General features: G+C 37.9%; 1 protein-coding gene across 2 annotated transcripts in view; it reads left to right on the plus strand.

The window, feature by feature from the left end:
• Positions 1-1,870: 1,870 nt before the first annotated feature.
• Positions 1,871-16,327, plus strand: part of IARS2 (isoleucyl-tRNA synthetase 2, mitochondrial) — a 79,898-nt gene continuing 65,441 nt past the window's right edge. Inside the window, exons 1-2 of one of the 2 annotated variants that reach the window (XM_059039734.2) lie at positions 1,871-2,257; positions 3,597-3,719. In XM_059039734.2, coding sequence (XP_058895717.1) covers positions 1,991-2,257; positions 3,597-3,719 — 390 coding nt within the window. In that variant the 5' untranslated portion in view covers positions 1,871-1,990. The remainder of the gene's footprint in view (positions 2,258-3,596; positions 3,720-16,327) is intronic. The other variant, XM_067027858.1, reaches the window with a different exon arrangement.

Here is a 16,327-nt window from a genome sequence, read left to right on the forward strand (position 1 = left end):
CAAAAATTTTGCACATGATTTCATATAATCCCATAATAACCTTTTCCCCCTACTCCTATATTGCCCCTTCCCCTTCCGCTTTCTCTGCTGGTAAGCATTAGTTTGCTGTCTATATCTGTGTCTGCTTCTTTTCTGTTTTATTCACTAGTTCATTGTATATTTTAGATTCCACATATCAGTGATATAACAGTATTTGTCTTTCTCTCTCTGACTTATTTCACTTAGCATAATGGCCTCCAAGTCCGTTCATGTTGCTGCAAATGCAAAATTTCATTATTTTTTATGGCCGAGAAGTATTCCGTTGTATATAGACATAAAACATCTTATCTATTCGTCTGCTGATGGACAGTTATGTTGCTTACATACCTTGACAATTTTGTAAATAATGCAGCTATGAACATTGGGGTGCATGTATCTTTTCCAGTTAGTGTTTTTGTTTTTTTCGGATACATACCCAGCAGTGGAATTGCTGGATCATATGGTTGTTTTGTTTTTAATTTTTGAGAAACCTCCATATTGTTTTCCACAGTGGCTGCACCAATTTACATTCCCATCAACAGTGAAGGAGGGTCCAGACCTTTTCTTAGAGCTTCTGTCCCCAGATTGGAATTTTGCTTTATCTTTCCTGATAATGCAGAGCCGTGCTGCACCATCTGGTTTTGTAGGTTAGACAATTAGGAAAACTCTAAGAGCAGAATACTTACAAATTTTTTACAATGTTTTCCCCACTACAATTGTTTTATCTTCATCTAATTCAACAGCAGTTTGTTGTTTTCTAGAGACATGCCTTTACTAGATTCTTAAGAACATCAGCTTAGTTTTTAATAAAAAAAAAAAAAAATTGGTTTGGGAATTCCCTGGTGGCCCAGTGGTTAGGATTTTGTGCTTCCAATGCAGGGGACATGGGTTCAATCCCTGGTCAGGGAAATAAGATCCTGCATGTGGCAGGGCCCAAAAATTAAAAAAAAAAAAATTGGTTTCAGGGAGAGGGTGGTTAGTGAACAATTTTCACTTTGTGTGCCCTTCTGTAACTCCCAAAGTTTCGTAATTAGAAAGAAACAATAATTTCTATTAAAAATAAACAACTCACCAGAGAGCGGTATCAACAAATGGCTGCCATTACCTGGAGTTCTAGTTTGAGAAGATTTTACTTACACAATCTCATTTGATTTTCAATAATAACTGAGTTAAGTCAGACCATTTATTTTATTATGTTACAAATAAGTATAACAAAATTTACCATCTTAACCGTCCATTGGTTTTTATAATTACACAGCGAGTACAACTGGCATGAATAAATTCAAGGATAAACACAACTGACTGAGCCCAACAGGTGGGAAGAGAAGTGTGCGGGTGTCCTAGAGAGTAACCTTTTGCTCTGATAGCTCAGTGTACCCTCAGTGCAGGTTTTAGGAGTAAACAGAGAGCACTGTTGCATTCATCAACATGTTATGTGGAGGTAGGTTGTACTGGCTAAAGCGGTGCTTCCCAGTAAGGTAGCCATTAGCCCCATGTAGTTGTTGAGCACTTGGCAAGCTGCTAGTCCAAATGGAGATGTGCTGTATGTGTAAAATACATAGCACATTTCGAAGACTTAGCATGAAGAGAAAGAATGTGAAATATCATACTTAAAATTTTTGTTAATTACCTGTTGAAGTGAAAATATCTGGGTTACACTGCATTAAAGAAAATATACTTTCTAAAAAGGCAGGCCTCTGTGATTGAAATATGAGCCGGTCGCGCCTGCCCCCTCTCCTCCGGCCCCTGGGAATCAGCCCAGAACCGGGAAGGTTGCCTTGGGGACCAGGGCGTGGCCCCGCCCCCTGCGCCTCCCCGCCCCCTGCGCCTCCCCGCCCCCTGCGCCTCCCCGCCCCGCGCTTGCGCACTCCCGCAAGGCTCGCGCAGGTGCTCCGGCCTGTTTCTTCCCCAGAGCCCGGCCGGAAGCTAGGCCGCGGCGTCTCTCCGGAGCTTGGGGTTGGCCTGGCTCGCCATGCGTTGGGGGCTGCTCCCTCGCGGGCCGGGGGCAACGACCGTGGCCGTGGTCCGGAATTTGTGGGTGCCGCCCCACCTTCCTCGTCGGCCTGGTTGGCGAGGGGCGACGAGGAGGCTTTTGGTGCGGTCAGTCACCGGAGCCAGTAACCAGCTGCAGAATTCGAGTAATGGCAGCTATCGGGACACGGTGTTGCTGCCGCAGACCAGCTTCCCCATGAAGCTCCTGGGCCGCCAGCAGTCTGACACGGAGCTGGAGGTCCAGCAGGTACGGGCCGGCGTGTGCGCGGCGCGGGCCGGGAGGGGGGACACGGGCCCTTCCCGGAGCCACGCCTGGGCCACTCAAACCCCGGGCGGGGCGGGACGGGACCCGGCCGCAGGCTCCAGGCCCTTTTATTGCGACCAGGTCAGTGGAAGTCATGCGCTTTCCACAGGTTGTATTGGGTGAAAACAGAAGTGCAGAAACCTCTAGGCAAGTCCCACAGAGGTGGCAGGTTCCAGAGCGGATTGCCAAGGGGGAACCAGCGATGCTCAGCACGGATGGAATAGAAGTCCCAGTTTTAGCTTAGACAGAACCAGTCGAATTTGGACGCTTTTCCAGTGGCTTTTAAAAAGTAAATTAACATGTACACATAAAAATAAAAATTCGCTTATGAGAAGTTGAAGCTCACTCTTGTGGTATCAATAGGTCCCTAGTTGGAATTACGGCTTGTTTGAAGGGTCAGGTAGCTGTAGTTACTTCCTCAGAGTCCGCTTCCTAAACTGTGCCTCTGGCTCCTGTATTAGACTGAATTTTCTAAGGGCAGAGATTCACTTGTTAGTTTGTGTAATTATAGAGTCTTTAAAATCCCTGATATTTTGGGTATATTGTCTAAGTAAATATGCTTAGCTTAAATATTCTTATGACAGCTCTCAGAGTTCTAGATTCACAAACCTGTTTGGGCCATCTAATTTTTTTAAGTGTTTTATCCAGTACCTTCTGTATTTCTGGAACTGTGACAGTTGCAGATATTTTCTCATATAATCTTCACACCAGCTCGGTGAGTTGGATATTATTAACATTTTTTTCAAGTGAGGGAATAGGCCTACAAAGGCAAAGTGACTTGGCCAAGGTCACACAGCAAGTGGGGGAAGGAGAATCGGATTACAATCAGTGTTATTCCAAATTAAGAGAGTAGCAAGTATTGAGGCCAAAGGATAGCAGGAATAAGATGTGAGTACGTGTGTGTGTGTGTGTGTGTGTGTGTGTCTGTGTGTGTGTGTGTGTCTGTGTGTGAGTTATCGGGGATCTACAGGTCCTTCAGCATGGAGTGGAGGGTGGGGAGTGCTGAGAGACTGCCCAAGAACTTAGTGGTACTAAACCTTTGTAGGGTCCTGTATACGTTTATAAAGCACTTAGACTTTAAACTGAAGTCTACGGAGAAGCTATTCAAAAGTATTAAAAGATGAATACTCAGATGTGCATTTTAGAAACCTCACCATTTGTGTTTTAGGGTTGAATACATTAGAATGGGATAGGAAATAAGCAAGTATTGGTGGTTATTTATGGTAAGACTCAGAAGTATGTATTTACATGATGTTCAGACATTATTGTTCTTTTTAAACAGAAATGTGGATTTTTGGAACTTTATTCATGGCAAAGAGAAAGAAAAGTGAAGACAGAGTTTTGTCTTCACGATGGACCTCCTTATGCAAATGGTGACCCTCATGTTGGACACGCTTTAAATAAGGTAATTATAATTTAGGTTACAAGCCTTGAGGGAACACCTTTATTTAAATACACTTTGCAAAAGAATATAACTTTCTAGTTTTATGACAGTTATGTAAATTTGTATTGGCATACTTAAACTAAAATCTTAATAGAAAGTAGCAATAAACAGTTTCAGTACTGTGTGAAAAATAACATCACTCGTATTTGCTTTGAACTTATGTTAGTAAATATCATTTTATTCAATAAATCATTAGTGAGCGTCTGTTATGTGCCAGGTATTGTCTAGACTCTGGGAATAGCAATGAACAAAATAAGGATAATTCCTGGCTTTATGGAGCTTGTGCTCTAAACAGGGAGGCATAATAAGATAAGTAAAATATTTAATATGTTAGATAGTTGCTATAGACTGAATATTTGTGTCATCCTGGCTCCCATCCCCTGCAAATCATACGTTGAAACCTAATCCCTAATGTGGTAGTATTTGGAGGTGGGGGCTTTGAGAGGTGATTAGGTCATTCTTGGCTGCTATGTGAGCAATAGACTGTAGAGGTAGAGGGAGTTTGGAAATAGGGAGACTAAGAAGGGGACTACTGCATAATTCAGGAGAGAGATGATGGCCATTTTGACCAGGGTTGAAGCCATGAAAGTGGTGTGAGAAATAGTCAGATTCTGGGTATAGTTTGGAGGTAGAGCTGACAGGATTTGCTGATGGATTAGATGTATGGGGTGAGAGGAAGAGAAGAGTCAAGGATGCCTCGAAGAAGCATCTCGAGCACTTAGAAAGTCAGAAGAGCTCTTACCTGAGATGGAGAAGACTGGGAAGATCAATCTGGGGGAAGAAGTCAGGAGATCAAACCTGGGCATGTTTCCTTTGAGACAAGATTAGACATGCAGGTGGAGATACTAAATAGGCAGTTGGAGGCGAGAGGTCCATACTGGGTATGTAAGTTGATAGGTCATCACCATACACAGTTCAGGGTTGCATTTTGTTTTGTTTTTGAGGGGTGGCTGCTGGGTACATTTTAAGTAGTAAATGAATTGAGCGAGAAATTTAGGTTCTCCTCTGAGAGAACTCACTTGACTTCCTTGAGTGTCATGTAGGCTTTCTCTGCTTTCTACCATGAAGAGTAAGAATGATCATAGTTTGCTTCATGGTTATGCTGAGGTAATAGTAGTTAAGTGGTCTGCTTTCCAGGAAACAGTTGTTTTTATTACAGGCTATTTATCAGCTGACCTTGCTTTACTGATTCTTATTTCTCACCTACATTAGGTTAAATCATTTTATATTAGTACTCTCCTTGAGTTTTTAAATTCATTTGGCATTTCCCCCCCCGACCCCTTACAGAACCCCAAGAGATTGTTTTTGCCAAGTAGAGCAGTAATTACATATGCATGCCTTTTGCAAAGCAAAGATTTTGTTGCTTGACTTCAGTGTTCCTTTTGAGTCTAGAGTATCTAAATCTTAATTTCTAGCATCCAGTCAGAATTTTTTCCCCTTTTATTCAACTTACTCAGGTACTTGGATGAGCCTTGTAAGACTCCTTGAAATGTCCCCATTTGTACACAAAATGGCGTGTAATTTTTTTCCTTCTGTTCTTGCATTATGGGTATTATCCAATATTTACAATGGATATGTTTGAGCACTTTCATAAATTAAACCTTGTTTTTCTATTTAAAATAAGAGGCATGGGGCTTTCCTGGTGGCGCAGTGGTTGAGAGTCCGCCTTCTGATGCAGGGGACACGGGTTTGTGCCCCGGTCCGGGAGGATCCCACATGCCGCGGGGTGGCTAGGCCTGTGAGCCATGGCCACTGAGCCTGCCGCAATAGGAGAGGCCACAACAGTGAGAGGCCCATGTGCCGCAAAAAAAAAAAAAAAAAAAAAAAAAGCATGGGAATTCCCTGGTGGTCCAGTGGTTAGGACTTGGGGCTCTCACTGCCAGGGTGCTGAGTTCAGTCCCTGTTAGGGGATCTAAGATCCTGCAAGCCTCATTGCAAGGCCAGAAATAAATAAATAGAATAGCATAGAATAAAATAAAGAAAATTTTTAAAATAAATAAATAAAATTTAAAAATAAGATAAAATAAAATAGGCAGGTATGTGATTGATCCATTTAAGGTATTATGATACCCCAGTCTTGGGTGGTGTTTTTAAAACTAGGGTAAGTGTGGTATATCTTCCCATAATATCAATTTTATTTGTAGTTTGGGAGAAAAAAGATACTTAACCAGTCATTCAAAACCATTTTATGTTAAGACACATATTAATCTGCTTGGGCTGCTATAACAAAATACCTTAGACTGAGTGGCTTAACAAACATACATTTATTTCTTATAGTTCTGGAGGCTGGGAAGTCCAAGATTAAGGTGCCAGCTGATGTTGGCTCTCTTCCTTGCTTACAGAAAGCTGCCTTCTCACTGTGTCCTCACATGGGGGTAGGGGGTGGCAGAGGGAAGATGGGGAGAGTGGAAGAACGCTTTTCTTATAAGGGCACTGTTTCCATCATTAGAGCCCCACTCTTATGACATCATCTAACCCTAATTACCCCCAAAATTTCATTTCCCAATACATTGAGGGTTATGGCTCTAAGATATGAAAGGAGGGGTTTGGGGGACACACAGACTTTCAGACCATAACACATGATATGAAATGGAATACAAAATTCCTTTGAATTTGAAAGGAATGGAAGGGATTTTCAAGTTTAAGCTTGCTCTAAGCCCCATTTCTTCTTTCTTCCTTCTCCCACAGGCTGCTAGCCCAGCTGAGTGGCTGTTGATATCAAATTATATGTTACAAGCCTGCCTGTGTTGAAATAGCTTCACCTAGAATGTAAATCAACTTGGTTACTAAGCACACAGTTTAGTGACTGTTTTTGTAGCAAGACTTTCTTGATGAAGGAAGCAGTGAATTGACTTATATTTTGATGTAAAGCTCTTTCTCTTGAAATAGACTGGCACCTTTGCATGGTACTGGATGAATGTATAATTTCATTGTTCTCAAAAAATTTTTTTCCAGAATAACCTGTGGTAACATGCACCAGTCTTAAATTAATTCAGTTTGATGAGTTGTGACAGCTGTATACATCTGTTAACCTCCCAGTGCAAGAAATAGAAGATATGTATATATGTGTGTATATATACACACATTTATTGAAGTATAATTGATTTACAATATTAATTAGTTTTAGGTGTACAACATAGGGATTCAATATTTTTGTACAGTACAAAATGATCACCATAGTAGGTCTGGTTACTGTCATGATACAATTTATTACAATATTACTATATTCCCTATACTGTACATTACATCCCTGTGACTTATTTATTTTATAAGTGTCAATTGGACTTCTGAATCCGTTTCACCTTTCCTTTCATCTTTTTCAATATCTCCCTACCCCCTTTCCCTCTGGTAACCACCAGCTTGTTCTCTTTATCTATGAGTCTGTTTTTCTTTTTTTTATATCTGTTTGTTTTGTTTTGTTTGATTCCACATATAAGTGAAATCATACGATATTTGTCTTTCTCTGTCTAACTTATTTCACTTATTTCTAGGTCCATTCATGTTGTCCCAAGTGGCAAGATTTTATTGTTTTTTTTATAGCTGAGTAATATTCCATTTTATATATATGCCACATACCCTTTATCTATACATCTGTTGATAGACACTAAGGTTGCTTCTATATCTTAGGTTGCTATTGTAAATAATGCTGCTATGAACATGGAAGTATGTGTATCTTTTCAAATTAGTGTCTTTGCCTTCTTCAGATAAATACCCAGAAGTGGAATTGCTAAGTAGTATGGTATTGATAGTTCTGATTTTAATTTTTGAGGAATTTTCATACTGTCTTCCATAATGGTTGTATCAATTTACATTCCTACCAATAGTGGACAAGGGTTCACTTTTCTCTGTGTCCTTGTTATTGTCTCTTAGGTAATAAGCATTCTTACAGATGTGAGGTGATATCTCAGTGTGCTTTTGACTTGCATTTCCCTGATGATTAGTGATATTGAGTATCTTTTCATGTGCCTGTTGGCCATCGGTATATCTTCTTTGGAAAAATGTCTGTTCACGTCCTCTGCCCATTTTTTAACTGAGGTGTGTGTGTGTGTTTCTTTTTTTGCTATTGAGTTGTATGAGTTCTTTATAGATTTTGTATATTAACTCCTTCTTGGACATATCATTTGAAAATCTTCTCGCATTCCCTAGATTACCTTTTAGTTTTCTATATTGTTCCCTTCACTGTGCAAAAAGCTTTTTAGTTTCATGTAATCCCATTTATTTTTGCTTTTGTTGCCCTTGCCTGAGGATACAGATCCAAAAAAATATTGCTAAGACCCATGTCAGAGAGCTTACTGCCTTTGTTTTTGTCTAGGAGTTTTAAGGTTTCAGGTCTTAAATTCAAGTCTTTAATCCATTTTGAGTTTAGCTCTGTATATGGTATATGAAAGTGGTCTAGTTTCATTCTTTTCCATGTAGCTATGCAGTTTTCCCAACATCATTTATTGAAGAGACTGTCTTTTTCCCCATTGTACATTTTCGCCTTCTTTGTCGTAGATTCATTGGCCATATAAATGCGGGGTTTATTTCTGGGCTCTCTATTCTGTTACATTGATCAATGTGTCTGTTGTTTGTTCCAGTATCATACTGTTTTGATGACTGTGGCTTTGTAGTGTAGTTTGAAATCAGAGTGCATGATACCTCCAGCTTTGTTCTTCCTTATCAAGACTGTTTTGGCTGTTCAGGGTCTTTTGTGTTTCCATATAAATTTTAGAATTATTTGTTCTAGTTCTGTGAAAAATGGTGTTGGTATGTTGATAGGGATTGCATTGAATCTGTAGATTGTCTTGGGTAGTATGGTCATTTTAACAATATTCTTCCAATCAGTGAGCAGAATATATCTTTCCATTTGTTTGCATTTGTTTGTTGTCATCTTCAGTTTCTTTCATCAGTGTCATAGCTTTTGGCGCACAGGTCTTTTACCTTAGATTTATTCCTAGGTATTTTATTCTTTTTAATGCAATTGTAAATGAGATTGTTTTCTTAATTTCTATTTCTGATAGTTTGTTTGTGTAAAGAAATGCAAAAGGTTTCTGTATATTATTTTTGTATCCTGCAACTGTACTGAACTTGATGAATTCTAATAGTTTTTTGTGACATCTTTAGGATTTTCTATATATAGTATTATGTCATCTGCAAACAGTGACAGTTTTACTTCTTCCTTTCCGATTTAGATTGCTTTTTCTTGTCTGATTGCTGTGGCTAGGACTTCTAATAATATGTTGAAATAGAAGTGGTAAGAGTGGACACCCTTGTCTTGTTCCTGATCTCAGAAGAAAAGCTTTTAGCTTTTCACCAGTGAGTATGAGGTTAGCTGTGGGTTTGTCAAATATGGCCTTTATTATTTCAGGTTATGTTCTCTCTATACCCAGTTTGTTGAGAGTTTTATCATAAATGGATTTTGGCAAACACTTTTTCCGCATCTTGTGAAATGATCATATGATTTTTATTCTTTGTTCTGTTAATGGGATGTATCACATCGATTGATTTGCAGATATTGAATCATCCTTGCATCCCTGGAATAAATCCTACTTGATCATGGTGTATGATCCTTTTAATGAATTATTGAATTCACTTTGCTAACATTTTGTTGAGGATTTTTGCTTCTGTGTTCATAAGTAATATTGGCCTGTAATTTTCTTTTTTTAGTAGTGTCCTTGTGTGATTTTGGTATCAGGGTAATGCTGGCCTCATAGAATGAGGAGTTCCTGCCCTCATCACTGTTTTGGTTTCTATTGCTTTAATTTTTTTGTCCATTGTAAAATTTCAGGTAGGTTGAATCATAACATATATTCTTCTGTGTCTGGCTTCTTTAACTCATGTAGTATTTTTTGATACTTGAAGGTGCTGTTATAGATGTCAATAATTGATTCCTTTTTAATTGGTTAGTAGCATTCCGTTGAGAGAATGTACCAAAATTTATTCACTAATTTTTTCAGTCCTTTATTTTTATGTATACTTTAATGGAAAATTTGGAGAGGGCACGACCTTTGACATCTGTCTGTATTTTCAAAACCAGAAATCTGGTCACTAAACAAGTCAGTATTGCTGTTAGAGCAGAATTATAATATGTATTATACAATGTATTAGAACAGTTAATTGTATTGAAAACTTCTGAAACATTTGAGATGTGTTACACATATTGCACATTCTTCAGTATTAAGTTTGTTTGCTTCCACAAAGGCCAAATTATGCTGCTTGATAGCTCATTTTCCAATTATTAGGCATATTACATCAGATGGTAAAAGGGCATTTATTTCTTTTCATGGACAAAACTGAAGTGCTTGGTTTTTTTTTTTAATTGTTTTTTAAGTACATGCTATTTGAAAGCAATGTCATTCAAATTTTGTCTTAATTAAAGTTTATATTTGAAGTAATTGTACATTCAGGTGCATTTGTAAGAAAAAATAGAGAGGATTCCTTGTACATTTTACCCAGTTTCCCGGTAACATCCTGCAAAACTGTAGTACCGTATTACAACCAGGATGTTGACATCAATACAATCAAGATACCAAACATTTCCATCAAGAATCCCTCATGATGCCCTTTTATAGCTATATTCATTTCCCTCTTTTCCCACCACCTCCTTTAACTGTTCTAACTACTAATCTGTTCTCTACTTCTATATTTTTGTCATTTCAAGAATGCTGTGTAAATGTAATCATACAGTTTTGGGGATTGACTTTTTTCACTCAGCATAATTTCCCTGAGACTCATCCAGGTTACAGAGCATATCAGTAATAGCCTGTTTTATTGCTGAGTGGTATCCCTTGGTGTGATGTACCACAGGTTGTTTCACCATTCACCTGTTAACACCTGGCTTGTTGCCAGTTTTTTTAATTATTAGGAATAAAGCTACTATCATTCACGTACAGGTTTTTGTCTGAATGTAAGTTTTCATTTCTGTGGGATAAATGCCCAGGACTGCACTTGCTGAGTCATATGGCAGTTGCATGTTTAGTTTTTTAAGAAAATACCAAACTGGTTTAAGTGGTGGCTTTTAGCATTTTACATTCCTATCAGAAACGTACAAATGATCTTGTTTCTCTGCATGTCAGCAGCATTTGGTGTTGTCACTGTTTTTTTTTTTTTTTTTTTTTGCGGTATGCGGGCCTCTCACTGTTGTGACCTCTCCCATTGCGGAGCACAGGCTCCGGATGCACAGGCTCAGCGGCCATAGCTCACGGGCCCAGCTGCTCCGCGGCATGTGGGGTCTTCCCGGACCGGGGCACGAACCCGTGTCTCCTGCATCGGCAGGTGGATTCTCAACCACTGCGCCACCAGGGAAGCCCGTCACTGTTTTTTATTCTAGCCATTCTGATGGCTGTGTATCCCATTTTGGTTTTAAATTTCCATTTCCTTAATGGCTGATGATGTTAAACGCTTTTCCATCTATTTATTTGCCATCTGTTGAGCCTCTAGTGAAATGTCTCTTTATGTCTTTTGGCCATTTTCTAATTAGATTGTTTAATTTTTTACTATTTTATTTTGAGAGTTTTTTATATATTCTAGGTACTAAATCTTTGCCAGGATGCGTGGTTTGCAACTATTTCTCCCAGTCTGTAGCTTGTGTTTTCGTCCTCTTAACGGGGTATGTTGCAAATTGAAAGTTTTAAATTTTGATGAAGTCTAATTTATCAGTTTTTCCTTTCATGAATCATACCTTTAGTGTCATGTCTAAGAACTCTTCGCCTAACCGGAGGTCCTGAAGATTTTTTTTTTTCTAAAAGTTTTACACTTTGCATTTAAACCCCATGATCTGTCTTGAGTTTATATAAGGTGTGAGGCTTAGATTGAGGTTTATTTTTTCCCATATGGATGTTTACTTGCTCCAGCACAATTATTATCGTTTCCTTAATGAATTGCTTTTGTACCAATGTCAAAAATCAGTTGGGCAAACTTGTGTGGGCCTATTTCTGGATATTCTGTTCATTTTTTTTGTTCTGTATGTCTTTCTTTCCACAAATACCACAGTTTTGTTTACTATGGTTATAGAGTAAGTTTTGAAATTTGGTAGTCTGATTCTTCCCATTTTTTTTTTCAAAATTGCTTTAACTATTTTGGTTTATTTGCCTTTACATTAAAATTTAGAATAATTTTTTTGACTTTGAATTTTGGGAGTATTAGCAGGTACCAGGTCAATTGTGTGGGTAGGTAGTAAACGGCAAGCAGTATGCAAATTTTTTGTGAGAACTAATTTTAAAAAAGTACCACCAGTTTTATTGAGATATAATTGACATGTAACATTGTATTAATTAAGGTATATGACATATATATGTCAAATATATATATAGTGAAATGATTACTACAGTAAGTTTAGTTAATATCCATTGTGTCACATAGTTCCAAATTTTTATTTTCTTATGGTGAAAACTTTTAAGATCTACCCTCACTTTAAAATATATAATACAGTGTTGTTACTATAGTCACCATGCTGTGTACCTTACATCCCCAGACCTGGTAAGTATTATAATTTGGAGTTTGTACCTTCTGACCATTGTCACCCATATCTCCAACCCCCGCCCCCAGCCCCCACCTATGGCAACCACCAATCTGTTCTCTGTTGAGGAAAAATGGATAAATTTGATTTCATTGAAGTTAGAATATTTTTAGGAGTTTGATTTTTTTTTAGTATATTTCACATATAAGTTAGATCATAGGGTATCTGCCTTTCTCTGTCTGACTTACTTTATTTAGCATAACACTCTTAAGTTCCATCTATGTTGTTGCATATGGCAGGATTTTCTTCTTTTTTATGGCTGAATAATATTCCATTGTATATATAGACCACATTTTCCATATTCATTCATCCATCAGTGGGTGCTTAGGTTGTTTCCCTGTCTTGGCTGTTGTAAATAATGGGGCAGTGAACATGGGGGTGCACATATATTTCCAAGTGTTTTCATTTCCTTCAGATAAATACCCAGAAGTGGAATTGATGGATCATATGGTAGTTCTATTTTAATTTTTTGAGGAACCTCCATGCTGTTTTCCACAGTGGCTGCACCAAATTACATTCCCATCAGTAGTGCACAAGGATTCCCTTTTCTCCACATCCTTGTCAGCACTTATTATCTCTTGTCCTTTAGAGGACAGCTATTCTGACAGTTGTGAGGTGATATCTCATTGTGGTTTTGATTTGTATTTCCCTGGTGATTGTACCTTTTCATGTACTTGTTGACCATTTTCATGTCTTCTTTGGGAAAATGTCTGCTCATGTCTTTTGTCCATTTTTTAAATTGGATTACTTGCTTTTTTTTGCTGTTGAGTTTTACCTATGCTTATATTGAGTATATAGTGATACAGTAAATATCTTTATGTTTTGATTATTAACCCCCATCAGAAAAATGGTTTGCAAATATTTTTTCCCATTCTGCAAGTTACCTTTTCATTTTGTTCATTGCTTCTTTTGCTGTGAAGAGGGTTTTTAGTTTGATATAGTCCCACTTTTTGGTTCTTGTTTTCATTACTTGTGCAACAAAAATCATTGTCAAGACCAAAGTCATGGGGCTTTTTCCCTATATTTTTCTTCTAGTAGTTTTGCAATATCAGGTCTTAACTTTAAGTCCTTAATCCATTTCAAGTTAATTTTGGTAAGTGGTGTAAGATAGGGGGTCTACTTTCATTTTTTTGCATGTAAATATATGGTTTTCCCATTACCATTTATTGAAGACTATTCTTTCCCCATTGAGTGAGAATTCTTGGCTTTCTTGTCACATATTAGTTGACTTTATATACAAAGGTTATTTTGGGGCTCTTGATTCTTTTACATTGGTCTCTGTGTCTGTTGTTATGCTAATACTATAGTGTTTTGATTACAGTAGCTTTGTAATATCAGGAAATGTCGTGTCTCCAGCTTTGTTTTTTCTCTAATTTGCATTGGCTATTTGGGCTCTTTTGTGGTTCATTATGAATTTTAGGATTTTTTTTTCTGTTTCTGGGGAAAATGTCATTGGAATTTTGACATGGGTTGCATTGAATCTTCAATAGCTTTGGGTGTATGGGCATTTTAACAGTACAGACATACCTTGGAAGATATTTCGGGTTCAGTTCCATCCCACTGCAACAAAGCAAATATTGGATCGAGGCTAGTCTCATGAATGTTTTGGTTTTCCATTGCATATAAAAGCTGTTTACACTATATTGTAGTCTATAAGTGTGCAATAGCATTATCTGTCAAAAAATGCACATACCTTAATTTAAAAATACTTTATTGCTTAAGGAATGATAACCAATATCTGACCAGGCAGAGTTGCCACAAACCTTCAATTTGTAAAAAATGCAATATCCCTGAGTTGCAATAAAATGAAGCACAATAAAATGAGGTATGCCTGTATTAATTCTTCTGATCCATGAATATGGGATATCTTTCCATTTATTTGTATCATCTTCGATTCTTTCATCCATGTCTTCATGGTTTTCTGTGTACAGATCTTTTAGCTCCTTGGTTAAATTTATTTCTAAATATTTTGTTGTTTATGGTACTATTGTACATAGAGGGTTTTTTTTTTTTTTTTTTTTTTTGCGGTATGCGGGCCTCTCACTGTTGTGGCCTCTCCCGTTGCGGAGCACAGGCTCCCGATGCACAGGCTCAGCGGCCATGGCTCACGGGCTTAGTTGCTCTGCGGCATGTGGGATCTTCCCGGACCAGGGCACACCCCACATGGGGTGTGTCAACTTAATGATTTGTTTATGTGGAACCATCCTTGAATCCCAGGGATGAATCCCACTTTATCATGGTGTATGATCCTTTTAATATGCTGTTGAATTTGATTTGATAGTATTTTGTTAATAACTTTTACATCTATATTCATCAGGGATTTTGGCCAGTGGTTTTCTTGTACTATCCTTGTCTGGCTTTGGTATTAAGGTAGTTTGGGAGTGTTCAGTTTTTCTGAAGAGTTAGAAAAAGATTGGCATTCATTCTTCTGTAAATATTTGTTAGAATTCATCTGTTAAGTCCTGGGCTTTTCTTTTTTGGGAGATTTAAAATTACTCATTCAGTCTTTTTATTTGTTACTGTTTTGTTCAGATTTTCTATTTTTTTATGATTCAGTCTGGGTGAGTTTTATGTGCCTGCAAATTTATCCATTTTTCCTAGGTTGTTCAATTTCTTGGCATATAATTGTTCACGGTAGTCTCTTATGATCCTTTCTTTGTATTTCTCCAGTGTCAGTTGTAATGTCTCCTGTTTCACTCATAATTTTATTTATTTCAGTTTTCTGTCTTTCTTGGTAAGTCTAGTTAAAGGTTTGTCAATTTTGTTTATATTTTCAAAAACCACCACTTAGTTTGTTTTTCGTTTTTCATTTTTTTGTGGTACGTGGGCCTCTCACTGCTGTGGCCTCTCCCGTTGCAGAGCACAGGCTCCGGACGCACAGGCCCAGTGGCCATGGCTCACGGGCCCAGCCGCTCCGCGGCATGTGGGATCTTCCCGGACTGGGGCACAAACCCATGTCCCCTGCATCGGCAGGCGGGCTCTCAACCACTGCGCCACCAGGGAAGCCCACCACTTAGTTTTATTGAACTTTTCTATTTGTTTTCCTATGCTCTGTTTCATTTATTTCTGCTCCAGTTTTTGTTATCTCTTTCCTTCTCCTAACTTTGAGCTTAGTTTGTTCCTTTCTAGTTCCTTGAAGTGTAAAGTTATGTAGTTTGAGATCTGTCTTTTTGCTTGTAGGTGTTTATCACTGTCAACTTCCCTCTTTGCCCTGCTTTTACTGCATCCCATAAGATCTTTTTCCAGCAGTTATTTAAGATGTTTATTCAAATTTCATCTTTTTGGTAATTAGAAATATTACCATTTGTCTTTTTACTTTTTAAAAATATCTTGAGTCAGGGAAATTTGCACACATTGAATATTACCTTTTGTTTTTTCATTTACTCTTCCAATTTTTTAATATATTGTTTTGGTAAAAAAGTGAGAAAGTGTTAAACCATTGGTATATTAAATAAAAACAACTTTAATCGCCAATACCTTGTTCCTATATCAACTAAAGATTCTTTTTTAAAAAAATAAGTTTATTTATTTATTATTTTTGGCTGTGTTGGGTCTTTGTTGCTGCGTGTGGGCTTTCTCTAGTTGTGGCGAGTGGGGGCTACTCTTCATGGCGGACCGCAGGCTTCTTGTTGTGGTGGCTTCTCGTTGCGGAGCACAGGCTCTAGGCATGCAGGCTTCAGTGGTTGTGACGTGCGGGCTCATTAGTTGTGGCACACGAGCTTAGTTGCTCTGTGGCATGTGGGAATCTTCCTGGACCAGGGCTCAAACCTGTGTCTCCTGCATTAGCAGATGGATTCTTAACCACTGCACCACCAGGGAAGTCCTCAACTAAAGATTCTTAAAGTAACTTAAAGCACTCAGATATCCTTGGAAAGTAATATTATAATATACAATAACATTTCTATATTACATTTTCATAGATATTGTTAAAAGGAATAATAAATTACATATTCTTTCATTCAAAATATGGAAAACTGAAATAGTAAAACTAAATTGACAAAATTGTAATTTGTTTATGCTGGATTTTACCTAATTTTAATGAAAATAGTTATTACATGTTACATACATTTGA

Source organism: Kogia breviceps, chromosome 1, assembly GCF_026419965.1.
Source record: "Kogia breviceps isolate mKogBre1 chromosome 1, mKogBre1 haplotype 1, whole genome shotgun sequence".
In the NCBI taxonomy this organism is placed as follows: Eukaryota; Metazoa; Chordata; class Mammalia; order Artiodactyla; family Physeteridae; genus Kogia; species Kogia breviceps.